General features: G+C 49.1%; 1 protein-coding gene across 3 annotated transcripts in view; it reads left to right on the top strand.

Moving 5' to 3' along the window:
* Positions 1-10,218, top strand: part of LOC125708131 (leucine-rich repeat and fibronectin type-III domain-containing protein 2) — an 85,788-nt gene extending 75,570 nt beyond the window's left edge. For 2 of the 3 annotated variants that reach the window (XM_048975698.1, XM_048975700.1), the window contains 2 exons: positions 3,284-4,685; positions 6,951-10,218. In XM_048975698.1, coding sequence (XP_048831655.1) covers positions 3,310-4,685; positions 6,951-7,884 — 2,310 coding nt within the window. In that variant the 5' untranslated portion in view covers positions 3,284-3,309 and the 3' untranslated portion in view covers positions 7,885-10,218. The remainder of the gene's footprint in view (positions 1-3,283; positions 4,686-6,950) is intronic. The other variant, XM_048975699.1, reaches the window with a different exon arrangement.
* Positions 10,219-14,089: the final 3,871 nt, after the last annotated feature.

Genomic DNA, 14,089 nt, shown 5'->3' on the forward strand with positions numbered 1-14,089 from the left:
TACCGTATCACTGACACTACTCTTTGGTACATCTGTGATGCCGATAAGCATCGTTAAGAGCTCTGGGAGATAGGAAAGGCACTATGCTCAAATAAATAAAGAGGTGAATAACCTGGGTGCTCTTTGGAGATTAAGCGACGTCAGACAGCTCTGGCCTGACCCTCGTCCGTCTCTGACACCATGATGAAGGCGTCACCAAAAATGGCCGCACCATCCAGGCCGTGTTGGAATGCTGACGCTTCTGCAAGCGTGGGCTGCAACTCCAGGACCTACGTCTCCGTTACCTCTCTGACAGAAACGGGGGGGGACTGAGATTCATTAACCATTTTCACATGTACATGTTCGGCAACGAGGGGAAGAGGACCACGAAGAGGTTGGGAAGACGAATCTAATTAGCGATATGGATCAAGCCTCAGAGGAAGGCAGCTGTTACCGCTGGATCGCCGCTGTGGCTCGCAGGCTGCGCTGTGCGTCTTTGGACATCAGCCTGCCAATAACGTCTGGCTCAGGACACAGTGGGCAGGTGTAATTATTGGAAATGAAACTGTATTTGGTATTTGTAGAAGGTTGTAATTATATATTGGAGGAGGGGGACGTCACCCCCAATATTCCAATGCGCTCACAATGTCCCCCCCAGGAGATATTATAATTAAATCCTTTGTCCCCCCGAATGTTGATGCCTTGGCTACGGGCTTGCATTTGTACATTGGAATTTGTTAGTTTTCGTATACGTCATTCGTATGCTCTCTATCACCCAGTTCCCCTGGAGCATTTCAGTGAATGAATGAATGAATTTGCTGCAGGACTCAGATGTGGCTACTCTGTCAAGCATGGGACTCAAACCGGCAACCTTCTGAGGCCTAACACGTCGCCCCATGAGACCCTATGGTCCTGTAACTTTGCCTGGCTCTCTCTCTCTCTCTCTCTCTCTCTCTCTCTCTCTCTCACACATGCTGACACACACACGCACCCCATGTCTTTGTATCGGCACTGCTGCCTGATAATTACCACACCCGGTAATTATGACGGATCGCGAACACGTTGGGGTAGGCGAGGAAACGTGCCACCTCGCTCATGGCGAATCGCGTGTGAGATTTTGTGCCCCGCAAATCGATGCGTCCTTCTCATTGATCTGGGAGGGGATGTTTTTTGGAGGGGGGGGGTCATCCGTCAGGTTGGGCCCGCCGCTCCTCCTGTCTCGACAGTCTGAAGGTTACCCCCTTTGTGAAGTCTCTCTCTCCCTCACGCTCCCCCCCCCCCCCCCCCCCGCCGCTTGTCCTTCTCCCCCAGACCAATCCAGCAGGATCTTTCCTCACATATCACCACTGATCTCTTTATTCTCTTCTTCTCCTTTTGGCTGCCAAGGCCTTGTGGGGCCACCGACAGCGATGGCAGACGGGCCCTCTGGCCAGTCTGCTAATTCCATCTCTGTAAACGGCAGCCCAGAGGTTATTCCAGACTGCGTGTCTGAGGTCACCCCTGCGTCGTCTTTGCTGGTCAGGTGACATAGATACCTCCAGTCACATGACCGCGTGCTCCGTCGCCTCCCACACTCAAATGAAAAGGCTTTATACCACGGTCCCCCCTGGCCCTTGCTCATTCATCAAGGCGGCTGCATGTTAGCATTCATCACCCTGAATAAAGGATCCTTTATCCTCTCTCTTTCCCCTTTTTCCGCCTGAAATCCCCTTCCCCCTGCCCTCCTACCCCGCCTATCAGAGTCACCCCACCCCTGTAGAGATGGATGGCTCCCTCCCGATCTGCTTCGATTTCTGAGTGGGCGGGGCAGCTGAATCCTCTGCAGAGACTAGCGGTTGCAGCATCAGGCCAGCGCTTCCGCCGGTGGTTCTATGTCGGGGGATGCTGATGTCACCTCCAGACAGCAATGGGAGAAGTGGAGAGGGTACCGCACAGCGTACAAAGGGGCCTGGTCCGTGAGCCAAGGTGTCCGTCTCGGAACATGGGCGTGTTTATATGAATAGCATTACGAGCTGAGGAAGATATCACATGTAAAGCCGGGCGTTGCTGTCAGACTGTGTCAGCTGCATGCGATTGGATGAAACCTGTTATCTATTTAATTAGAAACACAGGACTCAGTTGCCCTCGGTGTTTCACTCAGGAATGACTGTGGTTGTGATCTGACGTTTACAGGATGGATTAAACAAAGTGAAACCTTTGCTTTTATGCTTAATCGGAAATGAGAATAAAGGGGCATCCATGCAAAATAAGAAACATGCTAACTGCAGACCTTCATTGTACGTAACTTTTTCCATCGGATAACGGGAAAGGAAAGCCGGCTCTGCAGTTCCCACCCTCGGGGTTGTGTACGGCAAACGATGGATGATGCTGACATGCTGACGGTGTCACCTGGGGACACTGTCCCCCCTAGCCCCCCAGGTGGCAGTGCTGGTGCCCCCTTTACAGCTCCATGTTGAGCGTTAAAGGTCTGTGATCTGATTAGAAATTGATTTAGCAGTGATCGCTTCTGGAATGAATGAGTCACACGTTTGTGGGAATCAGAGTCCGTCCGTCGGAGGTGGTGTTGGAGTAGGAGGTGCCTGCCCACCCCTCTGCTCCAATGATATGCTGAGCGCTTTGGCTTCAGTTCCCAAATCTCCTTCTGCCTACACCCCTCCCCCTCCCCCCCCAAAGGCAAATCTTGGCACATGACGAAAAAAGGACATTTTAGCATTACAGTCATTCGCGTGCCTTTGTGCCTCAAGGCTTCATGTTCAAGGCTCCTTATGGTACTTTACCAACAGGGCAACAGGGAATTTCATACTTTTGTGTGGGCATTTTATATGGCCATTTCTCCCCTAAAATCAACCATCCAGCAAACTCGGGAAGTCCTTAACGAATCTTCGATGTCCTGAGTGTGTCAACCTGTCCCTGAATGTCCAAGTACTATATTAATGTTTTTTACAATGTAAGCAATTTCACGTTCACCTTCAATAAATCGAATGTTTATATACCAATATAAAATATTCCATATAATTACTGCACTGAATGAATGTGAATCAGTTTGACCTGGAACAGCACTCATCCAGATGTTGGTGGGTGGCCGGCCTCCCAGAGTCCCGCTGCCTGTCAGGTTTATCAGCATCGGCAACACACATAGACGTCTATCTTAATGTGCAAGTGGACCTGGTGTTTGAACAGGGTGGCTGGATTTCCACAGGATGTTAGCATAGCTAACAGGAAATAGCTAAAGGTGCATTATGAGAGCTCATGCAAGGCATTGTGGGTATGGTGGAGGTTGACTGTCCTCTCTTCCTCCTCCCAGCAGCTGGTTCCCGCACATGATCTACCATGGACAAACTGCTGCACAGCCTCCTGCTCCTGAGTACAGTAGTCATGACGGCCCACGCTTGCCCCAAGTACTGTGTCTGCCAGAATCTCTCCGAGTCCCTGGGTACCCTGTGTCCGTCCAAGGGGCTGCTGTTTGTGCCTCTGGACATCGACCGGCGGACCGTGGAACTCCGGCTTGGGGGCAACTTCATCATCAAAGTGACCCAGCAGGACTTCGCTAACATGACGGGCCTGGTGGACCTGACACTGTCACGCAACACCATCAGCTCCATCCAGCCTTTCTCCTTCGCCGACCTGGAGACGCTGCGCTCGCTGCACCTGGACAGCAACCGGCTGACTGAGATTGGGCCGGATGACCTGCATGGCCTTCTCAACCTGCAGCACCTCATCCTCAACAACAACCAGCTCAGCCGCATCTCCAACGAGGCCTTCGATGACCTCATGCTCACGCTCGAGGATCTGGACCTGTCCTACAACAACTTGCAGACCATGCCCTGGGATGCAATTCGCAAGATGGTCAACCTTCACCAGCTCAGCCTCGACCACAACCTCATTGAGCACATCACCGAGGGCACATTCGCCGACCTTGACAAGCTGGCGCGCCTCGACCTCACATCCAACCGGCTCCAGAAGCTGCCGCCAGACCCCATCTTCGCCCGTTCCCAGAGCAGCGTGGTGCTGGCCACGCCCTACACACCCATGCTGTCACTGAGCTTCGGGGGAAACCCTCTGCACTGCAACTGCGAGGTCCTGTGGTTGCGTCGGCTTGAGCGGGAGGATGACATGGAGACCTGCGCTTCCCCTCCCAACCTGAAGGGGCGTTACTTCTGGTATGTCAGGGAGGAGGAGTTCATATGCGAGCCACCTCTTATCACCCAGCACACACACAAGCTCCTCGTGCTGGAGGGCCAGACCGCGAGTCTGCGGTGTAAAGCTGTTGGAGACCCCATGCCGGTCATCCACTGGGTAACCCCCGATGACCGGCTCATCAGCAACTCCTCACGGGCGACGGTGTATGAGAATGGAACGCTGGACATCCTGATCACCACGTCGAAGGACTATGGCACCTTCACCTGCATCGCGGCAAACGCAGCCGGGGAGGCCACCGCCTCCGTCGAGCTGTCCATCATCCAACTCCCGCATCTCAGCAACGGAACTGGCCGCACCTCCCAGCCCAAGTCCCGGCTCTCTGACATCACCAGCTCTACCAAGACCAGCAAGGGAGAGACCAAGACCGTACCTGAGAAGGTCGTCTCCGTCTCAGAGGTCACTGCCATCTCTGCACTCATCAAGTGGTCAGTCAACAAGGCGGCACCCAAAGTGAAGATGTACCAGCTTCAGTATAACTGCTCCGACGATGAGGTGCTCATCTACAGGTAAAGTGGCTACCTGGGCTCATTCTGTGAAAACAATGGGAGGTTCCTCATCTTTTTGACACTGTCTTCTGCTGGTTCTTCTGTGATAACACAAAGGCACGTAGGGTCTTTAATTCACAGCACTGAATATTATGTCAAAGACATTAACAATCCGTGAAGCAGATCCTTCAACATTGTGCAAAGAGGGTTTTAAAATGAATGTGGAAACCAGCCAGCAATGGAATCCAATTACCGGCTGACTTTTACTTCATTTATTAATTTGAAATCTTCAGAATGGCTCTGTGTTACTAAGGGTTAACCTTTTAATAAAAAGGCAGAATTTAACCCTTTACACAGATGCAGTAGATGTGGTACTGTGCCTTTATGATCAGTCTACTTCCAAAAACAGCTAGAATGTCGATGCTAGATATTTCCCCAAAGACTAGAGAAATGATTCCAAAAGCAGACAAGTGAGTCATTGTGTGTTAGCAAAGTCCTGACACAATGTCAAATATCAAATGCCATTGTTATCACTGCAAATTACGATCAAGGGGAGACCATCTGCGTTGGGGAATGCTGTCAGAACAGTGAAATGGCCTTACAGACTCGCTGCGGCTGGCTGGCTGCCGAGAGACATCGTCCATCCCATTCTTCTTTGATTTCAGCATAGCTGAGTGAGATGCGGGGTTCGAAGAGGCTTTACCCCATGGGATATTCAGATGAGTGCTCATGTGGGCAGTAGCCAATCAGATTCAGGGGCAATTGCACATTCCAACTTTGCCATCCAATATCAAGGATAAATGCTTCGCTGGCACAGATGCGTGGCTGAGCCACGTCCCTGGGTACAGCGCCCTGGCCAAGAGCTGGAGGGCTTCGTACTTTGCCCGTACTTTCACCTTTGCTCCAGCACGTGTCTGTAAACAGCGAGAAATGTCACATTGCGACTGTGTGTCAGCCTGCAATCCAACTGCAAAATTACGTTCATTCAACAAACATGGCCAATGTATGTCGGCGATGTTTAGTGACACATGCAAAGGATCATTTGTGCTCCTCTACCAGCTTGGCTGTCATGTTTATTATATTCATATATTCAAATATCTGACACCTAATTAATATCCCGCAGACTGTGAAGGAACGCCAGTTAACATTTGCTACAGTTGCTCCATACAGTCTATTGAGAACTGCTATGAATGTGTATTAAGCAAATACATATTCATTTAAAATGTACTTAAATACCTAATTATCAGTTAGAGTGCCGTTGCGGAGTGTTTACAGTGAATGCTGTAAGCTGCTTGAGATTCTGGCGTAGATGAAAGCCTCTCACATCCCCTGGCGAGGCGCGAGGTCCGAACTTGACCGAAAGTGGATCATTCAGCAAAAGGCGCCAAGAACTTTTTCATGACATAAATTCCGATTAAGATGAAAAACAGAATTGTGACCCGAATGGTGTGTCATTAAGAAAGCTAGTACAGGCTCTATTCATCATTCATTGAGTTTATATTGGAGAATGAAAGTGGAGATTTTCCTAACTTTCCCCCCAAATAGCTCATCTCCCCGAGGATGAAAAGCCCACAGTCAGCTCAACTCCCCCCCCCACCACCCCCCCATGTAATTCTGCTGTGTCCTTTGGGATGTTTCTTATCCAATGAAAATAGGTTATTTATCCCTTACACTGGAGTAACACAGACCGGTTTATTTCTTAAATAATATATATTTAAGTTCCAGTCTCCTAGTGGGACTATAAAGGAGACTTTCCTACTTCTGCCTTTCTTTGGCACTATATCAGTGACAGACTGGGGTTCTGTTCAATCGAGAGATGAAACGATAGAGTATCTTCCTCTAAAAGCTCCGATTTCGAGGCAGGGGCTTGGGAGGGAATGTCCCTGACTTACTGTACAAACAGACTGTTTACCCCCCCCCCCCCCACAAAAGCAGCGGCCTTTGTGGCAGCGATAGCGCACGAGAAAAAAGTGTTTCAAAGTGAGCCAGACATACCACGGCATCATTCCAGGACTACAGGTGTCATTGTCAGTGTATAATCGAGTCAGCATTTATCCTAGTCAATCTGGGATGTTTTTGCAAATAGCTGTTTTGTAAACTCGTTGTGGGAAATCCAGAGATTGTGACAATGTTATAAGTTAGCGGGGAGGGGGTGGGAGGTTAATTTCCAGCTCTTATTGGGGATGGGGGGGGTCAACATATGTAAGGATAACAAACTAAAGGTCAGGTCTCAGATCGGACCAGAACTCGGTTTTGCTAACCCTCCCCCCCCCCCGATGGTTGCAGGATGATTCCGGTGACAAGCAAGGCCTTCCTGGTGACTAACCTGGTGTCCGGGGCGCAGTACGACCTGTGTGTGCTAGCCATCTGGGACGACACAGCTACCACCCTTACAGCCACTAACGTGATGGGCTGCGTGCAGTTCATCACCCGGGAGGACTACCCACGCTGCCAGTCACTGCACGGCCAATTCCTGGGCGGCACCATGATCCTGGCCATCGGGGGCATCATCGTGGCCACGCTGTTGGTGTTCATCGTCATCCTCATGGTGCGTTACAAGCTGTGCAATGGGGGGCGCTCTGGCAAGCTGCCCAGCGTCAGCACCACCTGCTCGCAGACCAATGGCAGCTCTGCCGGCAGCGGCCGCAACGGCCTGCCGCCCCCCCCCAAGCCCCGGGTGGTGGTCCGCGATGAGCTGATGGAGTTCAAATGTGGCTCGTTGCAGAGCAGCCAGTCCTCCTCGTCTGGGTCGCTGGGCAGTCAGGAGGGCAATATGGGCGGCCTGCAAGGGGATGACGGCGCCCCCTCTCGCAAGTGGAGAACAGCGCCCCCCAAGGCTCGGCCCAACCTGGACCACCTGTTGGGTGCCTTCGCCTCGCTGGAGCTCCGGGGCCAGGGCAGGGACCCAGGGCCCTCAGGCATGGCGCCCAATGCCAGCCCCCGGCTGTCGGACAAGGAGCCCCTTCTGGGCCGTGCGGACTCTAAGCTGAGCCGACTGCTCACGCTGCCCCTAGAGGCCAAACCCAAAAGGAGCCACTCCTTCGACATGGGCGAGTTCACCACCACGCAGTTCTGCAGCTACCCCAGGCGAATCGGCAACATCTGGACTAAACGGAGCCTCTCTGTCAACGGCATGCTGCTTCAGTACGATGAGGGGGATGCGGACGGGGGCAAGGTCACCTTCGAGAGCTCCGAGTGGGTCATGGAGAGCACCGTCTAAGGCCCCCGGGGGCTGCGGCTGGGTGGCACCGGAAGACGGAACTAAAAGCGCTGGTCAGACAGGGCCACCTCACTCTTGTTCTGCATGAAGTTCATAGGTGTGAATACTGTCGTCTTTCTGTCATGTGAAAAAAAAAAAAAAAAACACCTGCCCGAGGTTAGCTACCTGGCTACATGTGGGCGTTCAGAAAAGATTCCGGATATGTGGGGTGATCACGATGACAGGAAGGGATATGAGAATATCACACAAAATACAGAAGCAAATATATTCCTTTCGTTAAGGAAAGGCCTGTGGATAACAAGAATGATGCGACTCAGGAGTTGTGGAAATACTTCCAATGAAAATAGGAAGGAACCCGTCAGAAAGGGGCCAGTATGTTAGCTGACCAGCGGAAGAACATACCGGAAGTTCCGAGCGGATTTGTCTCCATGTCCGTGGGGAAGCGTGACGAGGCCTGGATTTTCCCCCATGTTTCCAATCGGGGAAACACTTTTGACATCTTCGTACCCAAGGAGACTTGGCCCTTAGGGGCGATATTTTAAAATACAAATTGCGTGTAATGAATTACATTTTTTTATTTTTTTATTTCAGAGGTCAATTGTACATTCGTTTAGAGATTATTATTGTAGAAATAATCAGCTTTTTTGCAAAACAAAACAGGAAGTGGAGTTTGTACCATTCCTCTCACTCCCGTTCTGTCTTTCACACATACATTTCTCCAGCCACCACATAATACATTTACATTTTATTATATTTGTTTTCCCATAATACTCCTCTTCCACTGTTCCCCATTTATCCGTCATTGAATAACATCTCTGTACTATAATTCACTGTAACCACATTTGTTCAGCCTAAAATGAAAAGTTTTATTTTCCAAACCACTGACTGCACAGCGTTAGTCCCTCCTCCTGCAGAACTCGCTTCTTCGTAATGTGAAGAGATGCTGTTGGGAAGCACTGGGACGCGCATGGATTAAGTCGCTGGTCATTGTCAAGGAAACACATAGGAGCAGTGAGCTGAGGTCTCCCACCGCTAAAAAGGAGGATTTCCCAGCCAATGCACGCTGTTTCGTTCACGTCTTATTTAACGTCAGTGGTTTTAAGAAAAATAGGGCCAAAGTCCTTACAGTAGCTGTTCATGCCCATTAAGAGGCAAAGAGAAGGAGGGAGCATTGATGGAATTATTTGACAGAAAAATGTCTTTCCAAATTGTCACCAAATCAAATAATACATTTAAATTAATCATTATTTTAAAAAATTATACTGATCACAACTTGCATTCCCCAACCGTGCTCGTTACTCCGACCAAGATAAGTCTTTGGTTGAGATGACTGGATCGACGGACATTCATTCTAAAGGTCAAACACCACAAAGCACAGGTTTTTTGTCAAAAAGCACGCATTGTGATTTGATTTCACATCGATTCAGTTCTATATTTGATTCTGGCTTTCAATTCCAAAGTTACAAAATCACTCCAAGGTTACTCCAAGGTTACTCCAAGGTCATTCGTTGATTGCGCGGTTTTGTTCCGCGTCCACTCTATGATACACCTTTGACCTACTGTATAACCCTAACCCTCCTTATGACACACCCATGTGGCGATCTTCTCTGGCCTGGTAAAATTCAGTGTCATGCTGTTTAACCATACATTTTTCCCATCACACCCATATGTTCCTTATCAATGTACTTTTGCCATAAGTTGTACTATAAATCAGTGAGAATGTATCGTGCTGGGAAAGTGGACACTAGTACTTTAACGTTCTTGTTCAGAGAAGGTGAGAAGGTGCGTAACTGTATTGTTCACACATTTGAGTGCGACATCGTCATGTTTCTCAGCTGAGGTTGTAAGGAAAAAATGTTTCTGTGGTCAAGCCTTCTTTTTTGCTACAAAAATGATAAATATGAAAATTCCTAAAACATTCCTGTGTTAGTATTATTGCTCATTTCATGTCAAAGGCCTATTTCCCACTCACGTTACCGTCATTGTCCCTTTTCTGATATTTCTGAGGTTATCTTTTTAAAACTCTTTAGTGTGGCTCTAAATGCTTCTGCTTTAGGAGTTGTTAGAGTCGTAATCGCCAGGCAGCAAGCCAAGCTGTCAGCGTGAGCTGGGCCGGGTTTCTGCTACTTGGGGACCCCAGACTCCACTCAGAGGTTTCGAACGCTGAATGAATAGTTAGCCGGTAGAGTCAGATCATCATAGCTAGCTTCTACATCTCCTAAATAAGTCTAAGCGTTTATTTAATATTCAGTATAGTGACTATTTGCGGCCAATTGAGGGCTCCATGCAAATGCGCGGTTTGATAGGTGGTAAAAAGCACTCCTGAGCGTGAGTCTAGGCGGCAGCCGTGCATTTCCACACACTGGCTTCCAGGATATAGCTCTGCTGGGATTTGAGTTCAGCAGGAAGCATGCAGCGCCTCTTCACACGTGAGCTAAGGGCTAATGTCTAGCATCCGCTTTCGTTGTTGATGTGAGGACCGCTTGTGAACTTTCACCTGGCCTTACAGCAGCTTAGCCCTCGAATCCTTGAAAGATTTACGTGCCGTCCGGAAAACCAGCGAGTCTCCCGATGTACCTTTAGCAGCTAATTGCTCAGAAGCTTCAAGAAGCATAACGAAGCTGCTTTTCCCTCCCTGTGGATATAACCAGCCTTTCACAGTAATTCCAATCAAACTGAAGGACTGAAACTGGGTAATTGTGGTCATGGGAGCAGGATGATAACAGGGAAAATCGTACTCCCAGGGCATGATTGGAGCCATGATTAACTGGGGTGATCTTCAGCATCGTGCACCAGTTCTGTTGAGTGGGCCATAGTCAACCAACCTGCCAAATGTCCTTGTTAGAAAACAAGGAGGCAAGCCACTGGTCCCAGCCAAGAGTGATGCATTAATTAATATAATCTGTTACAAAGGCGCTGAGCCACTACACAGGGTACACAGAGTGGTCAGCAGCTTCCAAAGCAAACCAGAGAGAGCTAACGAAGCTGGTCATGGATATCAGCGTCAGGCCTTGGTGTGAAGCTCGGTGCTGGGCATGGCAGAGCCGGACGCATGATCATGTGCAGCTAGGACTTACGTGTGCATCTCCTCTGGTCATTGGCCTGCATCAAATTGGGAAATATTGAGCAATAAAGTTACAACCGGTCATATGTATTCATATTTTGGTAGATGACAAATAATCTATAATCTATTTCTACTATCAGCTGTCATTCCTGATTTATAGCACACAAATTCACCTGTGTTTGTTCTTATATAGCAGTACCACCCCTTAGCTAACTCTTACTCTTAGCTAATTTCCTACCTCACTTCGCTCTGTCAAGCAGCTGAACATATCTACCTCCCCCACCAGGAAGGCTTGTCTTAGCAATACTGGAAGTGGACCGTACTTCATGCTTACCTAATATTATTTGTTCAAATCTGTTATGTACCTTCTCTAAGGGTCTTCAGAACCACAGACAGCTATGACTAACTTCTCTGACTAAGCTGAAGAACCATGGACGCCTGTGTCTCTTACCGACATCGACGACCATGGACGCCTGTGTCTCTCACCGACATCGACGACCATGGACGCCTGTGTCTCTCACCGACATCGACGACCATGGACGCCTGTGTCTCTCACCGACATCGACGACCATGGACGCCTATGTCTCTCACCGACATCGACGACCATGGACATCTGTGTCTCTCACTGTCATAGACGACCATGGACGTCTGTGTCTCTCACCGACATCGACGACCATGGACGTCTGTGTCTCTCACCGTCATAGACGACCATGGACGTCTGTGTCTCTCACCGACATCGACGACCATGGACGTCTGTGTCTCTCACTGTCATAGACGACCATGGACGTCTGTGTCTCTCACCGACTTCGACGACCATGGACGTCTGTGTCTCTCACCGACTTCGACGACCATGGACGTCTGTGTCTCTCACCGACTTCGACGACCATGGACGTCTGTGTCTCTCACCGTCATAGACGACCATGGACGTCTGTGTCTCTCACCGTCATAGACGACCATGGACGTCTGTGTCTCTCACCGACATCGACGACCATGGACGTCTGTGTCTCTCACCGTCATAGACGACCATGGACGTCTGTGTCTCTCACCGTCATAGACGACCATGGACGTCTGTGTCTCTCACCGTCATAGACGACCATGGACGTCTGTGTCTCTCACCGTCATAGACGACCATGGACGTCTGTGTCTCTCACCGTCATAGACGACCATGGACGTCTGTGTCTCTCACCGACATCGACGACCATGGACGTCTGTGTCTCTCACCGTCATAGACGACCATGGACGTCTGTGTCTCTCACCGACATCGACGACCATGGACATCTGTGTCTCTCACCGTCATAGACGACCATGGACGTCTGTGTCTCTCACCGACATCGACGACCATGGACGTCTGTGTCTCTCACCGTCATAGACGACCATGGACGTCTGTCTCTCACCGACATCGACGACCATGGACGTCTGTCTCTCACCGACATTGACGACCATGGACGTCTGTGTCTCTCACTGTCATAGACGACCATGGACGTCTGTGTCTCTCACTGTCATAGACGACCATGGACGTCTGTGTCTCTCACCGACATCGACGACCATGGACGTCTGTGTCTCTCACTGTCATAGACGACCATGGACGTCTGTGTCTCTTACCGACATCGACGACCATGGACATCTGTGTCTGTCATTGATATCGGCATCCATGGACATCTGTGTCTCTCACCGACATCGACGACCATGGAGGCCTGTGTCTCTCACCGACATCGACGACCATGGACATCTGTGTCTGTCATTGATATCGGCATCCATGGACATCTGTCTCTCTCATCTCTCTTGGCCCCCACGAACAGCTCTCGCCCTCACTTACCTCAGGACCATGGACAGTTATTTTCACTGACTTCAGCACTAAGGACAGCAGTCATGCCCAGTGTCTTGAAGACCATGGGCAACAGTTTAAGAACAACTGAATTGGGATCATGTCCATGCAAGACTAAGCAAGGCTTAAAAGGAGGCATTCTAGCCTATAGGGAAATTAGATTTTGCATTGAAAATAACTGTGCTAAATAGAGAGTTTTGGTATCCAAGTTTGGTTATTCTATTGTTTTTTGGTTCTATTACAATGTTCTTACTTTTGTTTATTGTAATAATGATATGAATGTACATCATCTTCTAGTCTTTAAAAATGATGTTGGAACTGTACATCACAGAGGGTTACTGATGAGAAACTAAATCCCATTAAAGCTGATGCTGAAACCATACAGAAGATGTCAGTCTTAGCGGCTTAAAATGAGAGGAAAGGAAGTGGATGAGAAATGAGTGTGGGAGGTTTTACAGAATCCATCGCTCTGAATTGCAGTCAGCCCAAGCCACAAACTGTGGTAGACCTGTTATGAAATGCACCTTTGTTAAAAATACAAATTGAAACTGTTTAATTCTCCGTGTCCTTTAAAGATTCTGCCTAGTGTGATTCCTCCTGGAGATAGTGATTCAGAACGTTGCAAAAACCGAAACTAATGATAAGGTTTGGTTTAAAATCTAGACTATAATTAATTCATACGCCTTCACAGCACACTGTCCTCAGGGTATGCATCAGGAAGAGATTGGCAGCCCTATACATGTCACGTGTCCTTCATCATGCCACCAACATGTAGAGAATCCAGATAGGATCATGGTCGCATCGAGCCTCTCAGCACCACTGTGCGCATGTCCACGAAGCGTGATTGTTAATTCACAAACTGCATTATATTCAAAGCCATGGAATAAACACACTAGTTTATTTGCATTGAAGCAGAAATGTGCAAGAATAATGGAGAGGGGGGGCTGGATCCATGCATTCTCTCAAATCCTCAGATGCTGAGCCAGTAACAAACACAGTCCACCTGTAGCAGAGCTGAGAGCTTGTTACCAGGGTGACATTGTGAAAATGCTAAACTTGCTTTATGAATATTACATCAGCCCATCTTGAGGCGAGAAATTCCAGGACATTTGTTCCCCGAAATGCAGTTTTCCATATCCGCGGAGAGCGGTTTTTCTTACAGGTGGCCGTGGCATGCTTTTCTGGCACCCTGTTGGATGTGTGTGTGTGTGGGGGGGGGGGTTTCAATGCATCCAATGCCTTTAGAACTGCACTGATGCATCCCGTACATGAAGTTTATGGATGCGTCCAATGCATTATGAATTGCAATGATGACC

The sequence above is a fragment of the Brienomyrus brachyistius genome, chromosome 14 (genome assembly GCF_023856365.1).
Source record: "Brienomyrus brachyistius isolate T26 chromosome 14, BBRACH_0.4, whole genome shotgun sequence".
NCBI classification, from domain to species: Eukaryota; Metazoa; Chordata; class Actinopteri; order Osteoglossiformes; family Mormyridae; genus Brienomyrus; species Brienomyrus brachyistius.